This window comes from Anticarsia gemmatalis, chromosome 25, assembly GCF_050436995.1.
Source record: "Anticarsia gemmatalis isolate Benzon Research Colony breed Stoneville strain chromosome 25, ilAntGemm2 primary, whole genome shotgun sequence".
Classification (NCBI taxonomy): Eukaryota; Metazoa; Arthropoda; class Insecta; order Lepidoptera; family Erebidae; genus Anticarsia; species Anticarsia gemmatalis.
Genome location: NC_134769.1, coordinates 47,890 through 64,033, shown reverse-complemented (window position 1 = coordinate 64,033; position 16,144 = coordinate 47,890). Strand labels below are relative to the sequence as shown.

Sequence of the window (16,144 nt, the reverse complement as noted above, 5' to 3'; positions counted from 1 at the left end):
ACTTCCAAATGGTACAATAATAGCATTTACTCCGTTTATCAACAATTTGTGGACGGTAGATGACATGCAGTACCCATCGTACAGTTCCAACTATTTTTCAGCGGTTGTTATTAAGTCTTCATATAATCCAAATACTGAACTTGTAACGACAAGATAAACAATTAATATTAATATCAAAGTGGGGATTTGACGGTGCATCTAATCAAAGCAGATATTAGCAAAACATAAAGAGTGGTCAAGATGATTCCAGCATATTTATGACCAGTTTGGTTCCATTAAAGTTGATGCTGACGGTGATACCGTATGGGTGAATCCAAAACCCTGCTCACCGCCTCTGTATTGCCTTCCAGTCCAGTTTAGTTTTGCGAAATAATCCAAAGAAGTTGTCATAAATGAAAAAACTGCAGTGGATAACAAAATTGAAGCTCTCGTTCCCTCAATATATCGATGACATGAAATTAGTCCACCAATTGGTGATGACAGTGTCAAAATTTGTACATATCTGTCTGAAGCGAAGTCAAATGCGGCCTGCTACCTGTGTTTGGCTAAGCCCACATAAATGAATGAGTTAGATGACTTAGATGCCATTGCGTCAAAAACCGTTTCTTCTGGCGTGTGCGGATAAACATTTATGTGATGTCCGCATTAATGTGATGAAATGACTTCTACACATAGCGCATCGTCTCGACTTCAAAAAGTGGTCTGCAAGAGGAGAAGGCCATCAAGAGTTATTGCATTCAAGAAAAAAGCTCATCCAAGATTGATTCAAAGATGATCTCAACCTTTGATCGATCTTGGATGAGTTTTTGGTCGACTAATTTCATGTCATCGACAATGTGAGGGAACGAGAGCTTCAATTTTGTTATCCACTGCAGTTTTTTCATTTATGACAACTTCTTTGGATTATTTCGCAAAACTAAACTGGACTGGAAGGCAATACAGAGGCGGTGAGCAGGGTTTTGGATTCACCCATACGGTATCACCGTCAGCTATCAACTTTAATGGAACCAAACTGGTCATAAACGTAATTCGCAGATTTGCTGTGATTCTGAGAACTATCACATCTGGAGAGTTTAAATACGTGCAGAAATTTAAAGAATACGCTAGAACAACCGCTGAAGAATACTTGGAATTGTACGATGGGTACCTACTGCATGTCTTCAACCGTCCACAAATTGTTGATTAATCGAGGGGACATAATTGCAGTTAATGCTATTGTAACAATTGGAAGTCTTTCGGAAGAAGATTCAGAGGCCCGAAACAAAGATTATACGAGGTTCAGAGAGCACCATTCGAGGAGGAGTAATACGATTGTGTGATTTCTTAGAATGTTTTGGTCTAAGCATAAAAAATATTGTAAATTACACTTATTATAGTCATATTTAAGCATTAAAATGTATCATAAACAAAAATTTTTTTTTGAAAATTTTGCCGATTTTTAGAAAAAAAATCGCAAGTGATGCCGCGATATAAAGTATGTCAAAAATTCACAAATAAATAGTACTATATCAGTGTGCGAGGATATAACGGCCAACCTTGCGATTCCAGAGATATTCTCATTTTTCATGTCAGCTCCATACAAATTTTTCTTAAAAAAATTATAACTCTTCCATTTGTGCATACAATTACTTCATATGTCATTTTTTATAACAGTAATGATCAGCAGAAGTTATTTCCAGCGAAAAAAATAACATTCACGACATCGAGATCCTATGTCTTCTACAGCCGATTTTCGATCCACCGTGCGCCGGTGCCTCCGGTCGAAGATGCGCCATATATAGTTGATGAACTATCGATAAATCAATGATTATAATAATAAATAAATTTAACCCATTACTGTCCCACTGCTGAGCAAGGGTCTTCTCCCGTAATGAGGGAGGGGTTAGGCCTTGAGTCCACCACGCTGGCCAAGTGCGGGTTGGGGACTTTGCATGCCCTCAATAAATGTATTTTATTCATGCAAGGTTTCCTCACGATGTTTTCCTTCACCGTTGGAGCATGTGACAATTATTTCTAATACACACATAACTTCGAAAAGTCATTGGTGTCATCATTTTCTTCATAATTATATTAAATCTATATCTTTTCAATAATACTGATTTATTTGTTTTTCTTTTCATCATGTAAGAAGTTATTAATATTAATTAGGTTAAAATTCAAATATAGTGCCTATATTTTCATGAAAAATTCTGCAATTACATGGGCAGGTAAGTGTTGATAAGTTAATTAATACTGAATAAAAAGTGGATAGGTTATGAAAAAAATGATAAAAAATAATGTAATAGTTAATAGAAATTGACAAATATTTATTAATCATTGATTTATCGATAGTTCGTCAACTATATATTATATGGCGCATCTTCGACCGGAGGCACCGGTTGACTTGAAATGATCCTGTGACCGCGCGCTCTCCGCCCTCTATCTCGAAAACGGTTCACCGTAAAAAAAAATCATACAAAATTTGTAGAGAATTTTATACTGTACAATATTGGTAATGAATACGAATGCAAAAATTCCATAGGAAATGAGATATTTACAAAAAAAGCTCAAAAAACCGGTTTTTGGGACTTTGGACCTTGAAATTTTATAGTTGCGTACACCCTACCATATGTAGGTTTTGAGACAACTTTTAGGGTGTCAATATACAAGTATTTACAGACTTACAGCTGGGTATCTCGAATTCCGAGATTCTTACCTAATTTAAGCTTAATTGACTGGACTATTGATCTATTAACTGATTGTGCTTGATAACTATTCAAAGATATGTACCTATGTTGTTGTTATCATTTTTGTATCTTTGTGGATATTGTGCTGTCATAACATGTATAATAAAATATGTGTAATCGTTTTAATGGCCAGCCCCAATAACATACCTCCAGGTGAAGATAGCCCTATCCAGATACAAAAACAGTCTTTACCGTCAACCAATTTGGTGGTCTGAATATTCACATACATTTCCTCAAAATATCGTATTATTTAATAGCACCTTCTCTTGAGGTCTGTCCCTACCTGGACTTATATTATTGGGACCGGCCATTAGTCTTATATAACAACAAAACAAGCATGAAGACCTCCGAAGACTAACTCGTCGAGGCGTGATATTCTTTCGTGTACCGTCTTACTGTTGGGCAAAGGGCTGTTCTCGTGTCTCCTTCGACCAACAGTAAGATTTATACGTTAGACATGTGATCAACGACTCAGTGGACGAGTGGACCACGTAACAAGCACCTCACTAACCGAGCAACATCAGTAACTGGACTTCATACTAACACAAGATACGAGTAGAACCATCGAGAAACTAACTGGTGATCATTTTACTGTGTTTGATATTAACATGTTTGTGTATTAATGTGTATTAAGGTACTAAATATTTCTTGGTTAAGCTGTTCAGTTTTCAAAGTAAAATTACGAAATAACTTGTCTGTATTTTACAAGTGTCCAATTTCAGAAACAGAGCTCCAAATTTAGAGGAGTCTTAAGCTTTAACCTGTACCAATGCAACCCTCACATAATTGCTAAACCAATGGTTCCTATCACACTACTACCTGCTAAATGCCTCATTATTACCATAGTAAAGCTGAACATATGAAACGGAGAACGACCAGGTTAAACGGTTAAACTTGAACTTAGTGATTCTAGCTGAAATTGGACATTTAATTAACTTTAACTTACAAATACGTACAGGTACTACGAATTAAATTCTGAACGAAACTCGTCTATTGAATGTGATAACTAACTGTGTCAACTGCAATCATTCTAGTTTATATTGTGACTTGTTCATAGAAAAAATGATTACTTAAATTAATGTGTTCGTTAAGATAGATTTGATGTTAGTTACAGTAATTCTGGCATTATAATCTAATTTCTCGGAGATCTGGAATATTATGGACGAAATAAAAATAAAAACATAAAAAAGGGTGCAGCGGTTATTGCACTCTTGGCTCAGTTCTTCAGTAAAATGTACTGTCGCGTGCTTTTGCCACGTTTCACATATTATAAAAGTGACATGTAGTTTAAATTGTTCACAATTACACATTATCTTGTAGTTCTCTCAATTATTATACTTAAAGGTGCAAATAAAACATTAATAAAATTCTTATTTGGCATACAGTAGCAGGGAATAATAAATCAAAGGCAGTAAAATGTTGGAAATAAATATTATCTATAAAAAATAAATACTGCTATTTGAATAACCTGCAATTTTGAGGTCACTAGCAGTAAGTTTGAATTAACCAAAGCCTATTAGGAAAAGGAATTTTCTTACTCCCATGATCCCTTAGTTTCATAAAGCCGGCAAGAGTTAAGTTTAGTATTTTCAGCTGTTATATAAACATAGAGCTAATGTGTGTGTGTGTGTGTGTGTGTGTCAGGTGGCGGTGGCGCCCCGCAAGCCGGCGCGGCGCGGGCCCAAGGTGCAGCAGGAGCGGCCGCGGCGCGCGCTCTTCTGCCTCACGCTCAAGAACCCGCTGCGCAAGGTCTGCATCGACATCGTCGAGTGGAAGTATCCTTTATAACTACACACATACAACAAGTACGACACCGGGGTATTGTCATATAGCAGACATCTAGTGCCCTTGATACATCATCATTAACATCATGTCGGACAATCACGTTCACTGCTTAACATAGGGCTCCTTCATAGTATTTTTTTTTAATATTGGGTACTATAAACTGCGCACTACAACTAGTAAAAGTAGTCCATTTTATAATACACTTAAACCTATTATCATATTATTTTTGCAAGTTGCACATCGCGTGTCCCCTATACAGGTAGTTAACCTTAAAGTTATTTGCGTGATTACAATCATTGTCTGCTTCAAACTATGTGCTAGTTGTACAAGCACCTACATTTACTCAATAACTTTAATATTCACCTTCTATTAATAGCGAAGTAATACAACTTGTTCTGGAAATAAATTGAATAAAGCTCTCATAGTGGTAGTACTAGTCGTGCAGTCATTTCAGTTGGTTCTCAGAATTGAACAATGAATGAACCGATCGCAGGACTTGTAATCAAATAACGTTGTATTCATGCGACAAAATGTACACGCCGTAGAATGCAAATACTTACATCACTATACCGAGTAGTGTTCGTAGAAATACCTTGTACTGATCTGTTTGTTCGCTATAACAGTTATATTGGATAAATTCCTTACTGCGAAGTACACTGCCTTTGAGGAACCACTTAACAAAGTGAAAAACAACGTACAGAGAATGAGAAATTTGACGATGTAGAAAAAATATATAAAGTGTTTCCCTTCTCTGTTGAAAACTAAAGTGTATAACAGACTACATAAAAGAATACAAGGTCATAACAAGTAATATACAGCGTGGTTCTCAAAGAGAGCACTCGCGCCTCCTCGCGCCTCCCCGCGCCTGCCGCGTAGCGCGCGAGTGAGCCGGCCCCTCGTAAAACAACACAACTTAATGATAAGTAATTGTGTACGCACAAGGGACCGCACTTTTTAACAAACCAAAACTTTTCCCCTTACCCGCCGCGGATACGTGTTCCTTGCGCCGAAGCCTTGCCGGGCCTTAAGGCCAAACCACACGGAGCGGTACGTCGCCGCCACGAAACAACCGAGCACTAACCACATAGGCGCTGCCTCAAATTAAATAGCAATCCATAACCCTGTGACATACTCTGTTTGACTCTATCAACTCCCTCCCAAGCGTAGTGCGTTCCATTGACACGATGCGCGTAGACTAAACGACAAAATTACAGCGTCGAGTTCACGCAACAAACACGCTATTCCGTGTGGAGTGGCCTCTACTGTACAGTGTTGTACAGTGTTGTACAGTGTCGTAGAGTGTTGGTGAGCGGCCGGCACTAACGTACAACTTTCCTACTTATGTTTTATGCTTCTCGTTGAGTTATTGTGATATCGTCGTAACTGGGAGGCGCGGCCTAAGAGCCGCCGCCGGGAACCAGATGCGGCGCTCTAATACTATTTGTTTAACACGACTTCTGTCTGCTCTTCGGCCATACTACAAGTAAACTCGTTTGAAAGTTGAAAAATTTATTCATCGTACATACATACACAGTTTCGGGTTGCGGCTTCGCTCGCGTTCAGAGCATTATTTAGGAGGATCCATGTCTCTTCCCAAGTTCTCCTTTTGGTTACCTACACTGTCTCATCATTGGGTAAAATTTACCTAGAAGTTCTTCCACCAATCTTTATTCTTGGTCTTTTCCAGATAGATGTCCAATTCATTCCAACACGTGTCTTTATCATATCTTTACCAAACGCATCAGTTACTTAAAACTAAATGCTCAACTCTTCTCAGCAACAAGCTGCAAAAGAAGCCGATATTTTGTACAATATTTCGCGAACATAATTAAACGTAGTGTTGAGAGATAAACCTAACGTAAATCTATCAGAACACAGTTATATGATGATAATATTTGATGATAAACATCATTATTATAACATTGCACCGGCTTTTATACAAAACTAGATTTACGCCTATATTACGAGCGATAAAATACAAAGGTCTTCTTTTCGTGCGGTTCGTGGTTAACAGACTGTTTAAGGTGAGTTCTAAATGCATAACAATCCTAATGTTATCTATGCACTAATCAGATACTAACCCTGCCACGGGTTTCGTACTATGGCTATACGTTACCGTTCTGCGTTTTGATCGATCTATGAGCTAAACTGACTGTAACAAACGTAGCAATGATCATTGGATACTGTACTGCTCGTTAATGACAACGATTTCGAGTTGAGTGTGGTATGCAATAAAGCGATGTTTAATCTGTAGTTACTATGGTGTATTGAACACAGTTATAGTAACGAGTACAGGAACTAGTTCACAATGTTGCAAAATAGCTCGAAGGTCGAACATTACGGCGATGTTTCATAAAAATCCAGTTGGGAAGTTTACCTCTGTGTGTCGGCGTAATATGGAGGTATAAATAATTCACGTCATCAATATATTATTATTACATTTAATATCGATGGTATGGCCGGCGCGGGCGGCGCTCCCCGGTCGCTGTGGCGCTGCGCGGTACAGCGCGGTACTGGCCACTACTGGCCCTGCGCCAGCGCAGCGCGCCGGCTGAACCCTGAATATTTGCACTTTTAACTGATTGATGCCAAAATTGGAAATCGTTTAGATTTGTTAGTCGTTACCATAGCAATAATGTGCAAGTCCAATATATAATGCTCTGCTACTTCCGTTTTTATGATCTCCATCCGCCAGGAAATTACGAAAAGTATCTTGAAAATATAATTCCGGAGAAAAAATTATATTCAGAATTCCACGGTTATTATCCAGTGCTAAACTGAAAAAATAGTTGGTCCTATCAATGGACATAATTCATGAAACATTTTGTAATTCAATATGCAATAGATCACAAAGTGTTGCGACGGACAGTTCAACGTTTAGACAGACGTTGAACACGAGACAGACAGACAGACAGACAGACAGGTGACGTCACACAGACGCGTGCTCCAGTGAAGTGACGCCGCGACTTGACGCAACTTGACGCGACTCTCCACACCATTTCACCACAGAGTGAACTTTCACTAAACAATACACCATTTTGTTTACATGTAAACAACTTACAGCTCTGGACCGAAAGCACTTGATAAACACACTGAAAGATAACCTAGTCAACAAATAAAGATATATTTTAAAAACTCCGTATGAACAGATCTGGATGCATAAATAATGCAATTAAAAGACATGTTAACTAAAACAGTTAGTATCTACCTGATAAAGAAGATAACAGGCTTGGATACAATGTTAGTATTGTAGTTAGTTATAGATCATAGTTACCGCGCGGCCGTGGCGTCGGAGGCACGAAGTGAAATGGATGATGGCGCGCCGCAAATTGGGCGCCTGTCCGCTGCCCCTAATTTACGACCTGGAATAGACAACCTTATACCTTCACGATACCTCTTACTAAACTACTGTTAGCATCGAAATACTACGTGAACTGCGAGTTATTTCTATCAAGATAGTCTTGCAGCATAGTTGACGACTGATAAAGATGAATGGAAGAAGAGAACATGTGGTACCAACCCTAATTGACGTGGGCTAAGAGTAAGACAAATAAGAAGACTTGCATCAGAGAAAAACTTAGCAGTTATCACACTCCGTCCTGGTTTGTCTACACTTTTACTGAGCTTTACTTGGCTGTACGAAGACGATCATAATGGTGGCAACGTCAAACTCTTCAACTGTCACTGGTTTGGGTGATAACCTAATAAGAAACAAGGATGTAGCTAGAGCCGCCTTTATATGAACAATATAATATTAAAAGATGTAATAAACGCGTATTCTTCACCACAATGCCGCTGTCAGTGCGACGATAGGTCCCGCGGGACAGAGCTTGTTTCAGCGCGGCACAAACAAACAACGCGGCAAATTGGAACAGATAACAAATGGCGAGCATTTGCAGCTGTCTCCACGATGTGCCTCACTCATCACTAACATTATACTTCTGCGTTAAACACCACCTTGTTTAGATCAAATTAGATTATTTGAATTAAAACCATACTTCAATACCAAAATAAGACAAATAATATGAAAAGATATTCCATAACGCCACATCAATCTTTACATTTCTAAACGACTATAAAAATTAAAAGCAATTTTACAATTTGTTTTTATTTCCGGAAGAACGAAAATAGATATATGGAAGAATGATGAGATCACGCGACTTGAACGTGTTGTAATCTAAACGGATATTATACGTGTATACGTGTATAGTCTCATCATCGAACATTACAGAGTCGTGACCTCCAGCACTGCAATACATCACCTGCTATCGAACAAGGAACCAGCCCCGTACCATCACTCCACCCGGCCGGCTCCACGACTCCACGCGCCGCTCTAAACATCCATATAATCGCAGTTTATCCTCTCCATTACCAGCAATGGCTTAAAAAATTGGCGCTCGGCCAAACAACGCCAGCTATGTATGAATGGATGACAATAAACTCTAAGAAACGCGTGTTTTAGTTTAAATAGCTCAGCTTTTAGGTTAAGACAGCTTTAGGTCAAGGTAGACAATGTCAAGGGCTTAGGTTCGAATCTCGCGCGAATTATTATCGCTTGTAAAAATACTTGGTTGATATTGGCAACACTTTTATTATGAACGCAGGCCATAAATATAAATGTAGAGTAACAGTATTATACACAATGTACACGTGTTTCACATTACGTCATTATTACATGCGGGTATAGCAACAGCATCACGTCTTATGATAGTAATCATTATTAAACACATTAGACTTTTAAAACCGTTTTATGTAATTTTACGTTGAATGACCTACTTACTAGAACTCTTTCCTACTTCCTCTGAAATGAAGTTGAAGTAGAGTCTGGTTTCAGGACTATCTGAATAAGTACCATTGCTAAAGTTGTGCAAAAGGTGTCTCAAATAACCAATGTTTCGTGTAAAGCGTTTGTCAATCATCGATGTACTGGTAGTGTAGGTCGCGGAACTATTGTTAGAGCATTACTAGTAGTTACTAGCCGCTAGTGGTCGGTGTGAACTAGTGTGAAGTCAGCCGCGTTGCAGGTGATTTACCGTGATGCCTATTATTTGTTGCGGCACTTTACACGCTGCCAACACTGTTGTACTTTTTTATTATACTATTTAAACCAATCACGGCCGGCACTGCTGCTTCTCTATTAAGGAAACTCTTTTGCAAAAAAATATTGCAATCTCTGTTTAATACAATAACTACAGATTCTGATGTACTCTATTACAAATGTTTATACGCCTTATCCCTATTATGCCTGCCAAATTTTACGAATTTTATCAACTATAGTTTTACGTAAGATTTTTTTTTATGAATTGTCTTTCTGTTTCTCCAAGCTAGGTCACCGATATTTGAATTACAACCTTCACTATCTTCACAAACTTCTTGAGCTTCATCACATTTTTGTGAAATTTATTCGTGGTTGCCGTTAAAATTTATCAGATAATCATTTTATGAGTGGAATCGTGAAACATCACGAGTAAGCTACTAGTAGTGTAAATATATGTGTGTTGTGCAGTGGAGGTGCAACAGGTGTCAGTAAACGACGCGCCGCCACAAACGACTGCGTACTCACCACCAGACACCGAATACAAATTCTACTCACACACTGCATACACACGCACTGCAGTCACTCGTGTATGTATCACATATGTACATGACATGTTTAAAACCGTTACGACACTTTTTTCAGATCCATACTAATATTATAAATGTGAAAGTAACTCTGTCTGTCTGTCTGTCTGTCTGTCTGTCTGTCTGCTACTCAATCACGTCTAAACTACTGAACCAATTTGCATGAAATTTGGTATGGAGATATTTTGATACCCCAGAAAGGACATAGGCTACTTTTTACCCCGGGAAAATGACGCATTTCCCGGGAAAATTCAGAAAATTCAACGAAGTCGCGAAAAATCAATATAATAATGGCATTGAATTAACAAAATTCCGTTGCCATGGCAACTGTTTTAATGGCGGATATGCCTTAGCGCGACTTCGTTATACTAAGAGATATAAATAATTTTGAGAATATTTTTCGTGGAAAAAAAAGCATATTTTATATCATCACGCTACGACCAATAAGAGCAGAGTAGGTAACAGTAAAAAGTGTTACAAAAACATGGAAAATTCTGACCCATTCTCTCTTATGTGACGCAAGCGAAGTTGCGCGGGTCAGCTAGTATTTATATAATCGTATGACCAAACAAACTGTTATTAACTTTTAAAAAGGACAGCCACAAATCAATGTATTATACGACTGTCATAAAGTCTCTGCAATCATCCAAACTCGGCTGTAAATAATGCTCATCGCGGTAAGCTGACTTTATGTAAAGTATTACATAAACAGAAATAATTATTTTCAGTCTGCATTTTAAAGAGTATGTATGCATACAAACAGTTTTGCTGCAACCAATATCTACATATCACGCCTTCTAACCGCAATGCGTAGTTTTTGTACCAATGTATGAGTAAACGGCGCTTAATTACATCTCCTACAGTCTTGTGAATAAACAAATGTACAACAATTGTGTTTATAAATTCATCATTCATCCATCATCATACACTTTCTCGCGACATATCATCAGTATAAGTGCTGTATGACTGCACTACGGCGTCATCATCACTATGGTTACATGACACGTGACGTGGTAGTTCCTTGACTCGCGAGCAGACCGTTCGAGTGGATGATCCTGACGACGATCTTCGCCAACTGCATCGCGCTCGCCGTCTACACGCCCTACCCCGCCAGCGACTCTAACTACACCAACTGGGTCCTAGTGAGTACCTACTTACATATCTACGCTAGCACTATCTCCTTTTATTACAATCATTTTGCTCATGGTTAGATACTTCTGTTGCGGTATTTTTAAAAAATGTTCTGTGCCAGCATCGTTTTTTTCAACTGAAGCCCAATTCAGCACTGCAGTTTATAATAGCGACTATTTTAAACTTTATGCATTTCAGGGTGACAGGTTATAGACACGATTTTATTGTGTATTTTCAGGAAAAGATCGAGTACGTGTTCCTGGTGATCTTCACGGGCGAGTGCGTGATGAAGATCATCGCGTACGGGTTCGTGATGCACGCCGGCTCCTACCTGCGCAACGGCTGGAACTTGCTCGACTTCACCATCGTCGTCATAGGGTACGCACACCACACTTCTTACATTCATATCAATATTGTCACTGTTCATGACAGCTTGAGCCTCGAGTATTAAAGAAAAGCTAGAGGCCTTTATAATATATTTGTATTCATATACTTTCAGAATGGTCAGCACGGTGCTATCGAGTATATTTAAAGACGCCTTCGACGTGAAGGCGCTGCGAGCGTTCAGGGTGTTGCGACCGCTGCGACTCGTCTCTGGAGTACCAAGTCAGTCACTCTCACCTTACTACTTTATACAGTTGTATCTTATTCAGACTGTGAAATTGTCGCACAACTCTAGTTTTACTTAAACTTTACCTTTTCCTGACTTGTAAGATATTTAGAAAATTGATATGTACAACTGAAATAATCCTGAATAGTCACTCTTATGCGATAAAAAGCGAAGTGTTTGCAAGAGTGTGTATGTGTGTAATGTGTATTGTGTGTCGCGGCGCAGGTCTGCAGATCGTGCTGAACTCGATCCTGAAGGCGATGGTGCCGCTGCTGCACATCGCGCTGCTCGTCATCTTCGTCATCATCATCTACGCCATCATCGGCCTCGAGCTCTTCTCCGGCAAAATGCACAAAACATGCTATAATAAGTACACAGGTAAGCGCACCTACTAATAACACACGTATATTATTCGACACTATGCATGCAGAGCTCAACTAAATGATTCACAGGAATTCTACACACACTTTTAACAATCAGTGTTAGATAATTAACAATCTTGATACGAGAATATAAACAGCACCTCGTTATAATTGTCAGATGAGATGATGGACGCGCCTCACCCGTGTGACGTAGACAACGGGTTCAACTGCTCCATGATCGGCGAGGACATGGAGTGCCGCGAGGGCTGGATCGGGCCCAACTTCGGCATCACCAACTTCGACAACTTCGGCCTATCCATGCTCACCGTGTTCCAGTGCATCACGCTCGAGGGCTGGACTGATGTCATGTATAATGTGAGTACCATTACATAGCTAATTATAATTAATTATCTTAACAAGAAATACAATTGGGATCTGTATGAGAATGCGTACCTGCCTTTAATTTACTTAATGAGATGCTCTACAGCTTGGTAAGAGTACCTGAATCTTCATTAAAAGAACAATACAGATTAAGTTCGTCGGTTGCCATGGAGACCAAAAGAAAATATTTGTTTGAGTTCACACTTCACAAACTATTTTATTGCTTCTAGCCCAACCTACCTGTTGATTTTTCTTCGAACTTAACGTAACATACTAACAGAAATGGCTCAACTCACCGAAACGTATTTAAGATTAGATTAGAAACTACCCTTTTCTTTGAATGGTTTCCTTGGATAAGATACAATGTCATTGTCAGAAACACTGGTGCAATTTCAGATACAAGACGCGATGGGCAACAGCTGGGAGTGGCTGTACTTCGTGTCGATGGTCATCCTCGGCGCCTTCTTCGTCATGAACCTCATTCTCGGTGTGTTGTCCGGGTGAGTCTACCGCACCTCTTAGAAACGGCGCTCCTTCTCCATTATCATAGTTAAAATGCATGAATACACTTACTAGTTCTTTGTGTAGCAAAGAAATAACAATCTTTTGTTTTCAATTCCAGAGAGTTTTCCAAAGAAAGAGAGAAGGCGAAGAACCGCGGTGACTTTCAGAAGCTGCGGGAGAAGCAGCAGCTGGAGGAGGACCTGAAGGGTTACCTGGACTGGATCACGCAGGCGGAGTACCTCGAGCCGCTCGCAGACCAGCACGAAGTCGTCGATCAGAAGAGGGACTACCTCGGTCAGAGCAATCATTATTATCCTCTAAAACTTTGATGCAGTCTTGAGATTTTGCACCCAGTAGTATTTAATGTAAAGTCATCATACTTATTATTATTCTCTTGGCCAGTCACCACCACACAGCCGAAAGACGCTTTCTTTTACCCATTACTGTCAAACGAGGGGGAGGGGTTAGGCCTTGAGTCCACCACGCTGGCCAAGAGATGGTTGGGGACTTTGCATGCCCTCAACAAATGTATCAAATAAACTTTTAGGCATACAAGGTTTCCTCACGATGTTTTCCTTCAACGTTAGAGCAAGTAATAATTATTTCTAATACACACATAACTTCGAAAAGTCATTAGTGTGTTGCCTCGGATTCGAACCTATGAATGGTGTAGTAAGTTCTAATGAGTATGATTAAGTGCAGAATTGGAAAGAGTACTTCAACAAAGGAATATAATATTTTTTTGAATTGCAGGATCAATACCGAACGAGCACGACTCCACAGATCACCTGCGAGTAGAACCAGTAGAACAGAAACAGAAGGTCACAAAGGCGTGGAGAGATAATTTCGAGACTGTAAGACATTTAGCACAATTACTTATTAATTAGCACAACAGTCAAGTGGTAACCCCATTCATTTTCCAAGCGAGCGATCAAGGGTTCTCTTCCATTCACGGTGAAATTCGTGTCCATTAATATCTATGTTAATGCCATCCATGCACGCCATTTGCTGGTTTGTACAATGTACATTGGTTCAGAGACGGACGGCGGGTGACGAGCTGTGTGTTTGCAGGTGAACCGGCGCATGAAGCGCGACTGTCGGCTGGCGGTGAAGTCGCAGACCTTCTACTGGCTCATCATCGTGCTCGTGTTCCTCAACACCGTGGTGCTCGCCAGCGAACACTACCAGTCAGTATACCTTCTAGTTAGTTGCAATGTTGTCTGTGAACCAATGTCGCTCAATGCTAACAAACTCTTAAACGATTGATCGTGTACCTTGTATGTTGCAGGCAGCCGACGTGGTTAGATATGTTTCAAGAGTACGGGAACGCGTTCTTCGTGGCGCTCTTCACGCTTGAGATGTTAGTCAAAATGTACAGCTTAGGTTTACAAGTAAGTGCGCACAACATGAACACACATGTGTTGATACGTGACACATGTTCTTGTCATTGTTTCTGTGTGTCGCAGGGTTACTTCGTGTCGTTGTTCAACCGGTTCGACTGCTTCGTGGTGGTGGGCTCCATCAGCGAGATGGTGCTCACCAAGACCGAGGTGATGCCGCCGCTCGGCATCTCCGTGCTGCGCTGCGTCAGGCTGCTCAGGGTCTTCAAAGTTACCAAGTGTGCACCTACTTTATAGTAAACTCGAGGCGTTGTATTTCCAAGAGCTGTTAACGAGCCAGCATCCATGATCACATCGGACAACTACCACACTAAAATTAGATTTTCTTTCGCAGTAGGCAGAAATCTGCAAACATTACAAACTGTACAACTTGTTTGACTGTAGATACTGGCGGTCACTGTCGAACCTGGTGGCGTCTCTGCTGAACTCGATCCAGTCGATCGCGTCGCTGCTGCTCCTGCTGTTCCTGTTCATCATGATCTTCGCGCTGCTCGGCATGCAGGTGTTCGGCGGCAAGTTCAACTACGACCCCGTCGAGGAGAAGGACCGACACAACTTCGACTGCTTCTGGCAGGCGCTGCTCACTGTCTTTCAGGTTAACAGCCCAGTTTATTGTAAAATACGGTTCTATTAGTTTCTTAAACGCTTCTCTGAAGGTTGAAGTCTCTCGATAGATAAATATAACATTGATTCTAAAGAAGAAAAAAAGTCGAAATAATATTTATATTGACAATCTTTAATTACTCTTTACAGATACTAACAGGTGAAGATTGGAATGCAGTAATGTATGAAGGCATCAAGGCGTACGGCGGAGCGGGCACAGTCGGGATAATAGCTTGTATCTACTTCATCATCCTCTTCATCTGCGGCAACTGTATCCTTTATAACAATATTGTACCGATCACTGTATTTCTCTATTATATCATATAGTTTTTCAGAATAATTCCTTAGCATCCCGCACACAGATATTCTTCTAAACGTGTTCTTGGCTATCGCCGTGGACAACCTGGCAGACGCCGAGTCGTTAACTAACATCGAGAAGGAAGAAGAGGTCGGTAACATTTCCTCGCTTCTAATATACTGTGTATAAAGTAGTGATTCAAAGTGTCGTGTGCGCTTGTCGTCAGGCTGTCGAGGAGAAGGAGGGCGGCAGCGTGGTGCCCACCGAGGGCGGCCACGCCGACACCGACGACGAGTACATACACGACGACGATGCCTACACCACCGACAAGTGAGTGCGCTTCATACTTGTCGTCTTATGAACGTGACAGTGAACGAGAGTACTTACACTTTGATATATATTGACAGCTCTGAACGAGAATACGAAGAGACAGGTTCAGAAGGCGAGCAAGTGGAGGAGATCGAAGGTGAGATAGACGAGGTGCTGGAGGAGGAGAACGAGAGCGTGGAGCGCGCGCTCGACGAGCGGGACGAGCGCGACGAGCGGCGCGACGAGCAGCGCGACATGATCGACGCGCACCAGCGGAACCACATAGGTACACCTGCATCACTACTAGCGCCCACACCCGGCTCATACGAGCAACCCACACCACTATTAGTGCCTAACTTAAACGAACGTGTCCGAGGTTGAAGGATGCTAACATACTATATTTGATTACGAAC

At 40.5% G+C, this 16,144-nt stretch overlaps 1 protein-coding gene across 10 annotated transcripts in view; it reads left to right on the top strand.

The window, feature by feature from the left end:
• The window catches only part of LOC142983781 (muscle calcium channel subunit alpha-1-like), a 93,165-nt gene that overhangs the window by 59,185 nt on the left and 17,836 nt on the right, over positions 1–16,144 (top strand). For all 10 annotated transcript variants that reach the window (XR_012960115.1, XR_012960114.1, XR_012960113.1 and 7 more), the window contains exons 4-20: positions 4,371–4,501; positions 11,170–11,275; positions 11,503–11,642; positions 11,764–11,870; positions 12,100–12,252; positions 12,415–12,611; positions 13,014–13,117; positions 13,240–13,415; positions 13,875–13,975; positions 14,193–14,308; positions 14,410–14,512; positions 14,588–14,739; positions 14,906–15,116; positions 15,275–15,395; positions 15,487–15,572; positions 15,649–15,752; positions 15,830–16,017. Coding sequence is in view for 7 of the 10 variants with exons in the window: in XM_076130812.1 (XP_075986927.1) it covers positions 4,371–4,501; positions 11,170–11,275; positions 11,503–11,642; positions 11,764–11,870; positions 12,100–12,252; positions 12,415–12,611; positions 13,014–13,117; positions 13,240–13,415; positions 13,875–13,975; positions 14,193–14,308; positions 14,410–14,512; positions 14,588–14,739; positions 14,906–15,116; positions 15,275–15,395; positions 15,487–15,572; positions 15,649–15,752; positions 15,830–16,017 (2,296 nt within the window). In the remaining 3 variants the exon portion in view is untranslated. The remainder of the gene's footprint in view (positions 1–4,370; positions 4,502–11,169; positions 11,276–11,502; positions 11,643–11,763; positions 11,871–12,099; positions 12,253–12,414; positions 12,612–13,013; positions 13,118–13,239; positions 13,416–13,874; positions 13,976–14,192; positions 14,309–14,409; positions 14,513–14,587; positions 14,740–14,905; positions 15,117–15,274; positions 15,396–15,486; positions 15,573–15,648; positions 15,753–15,829; positions 16,018–16,144) is intronic.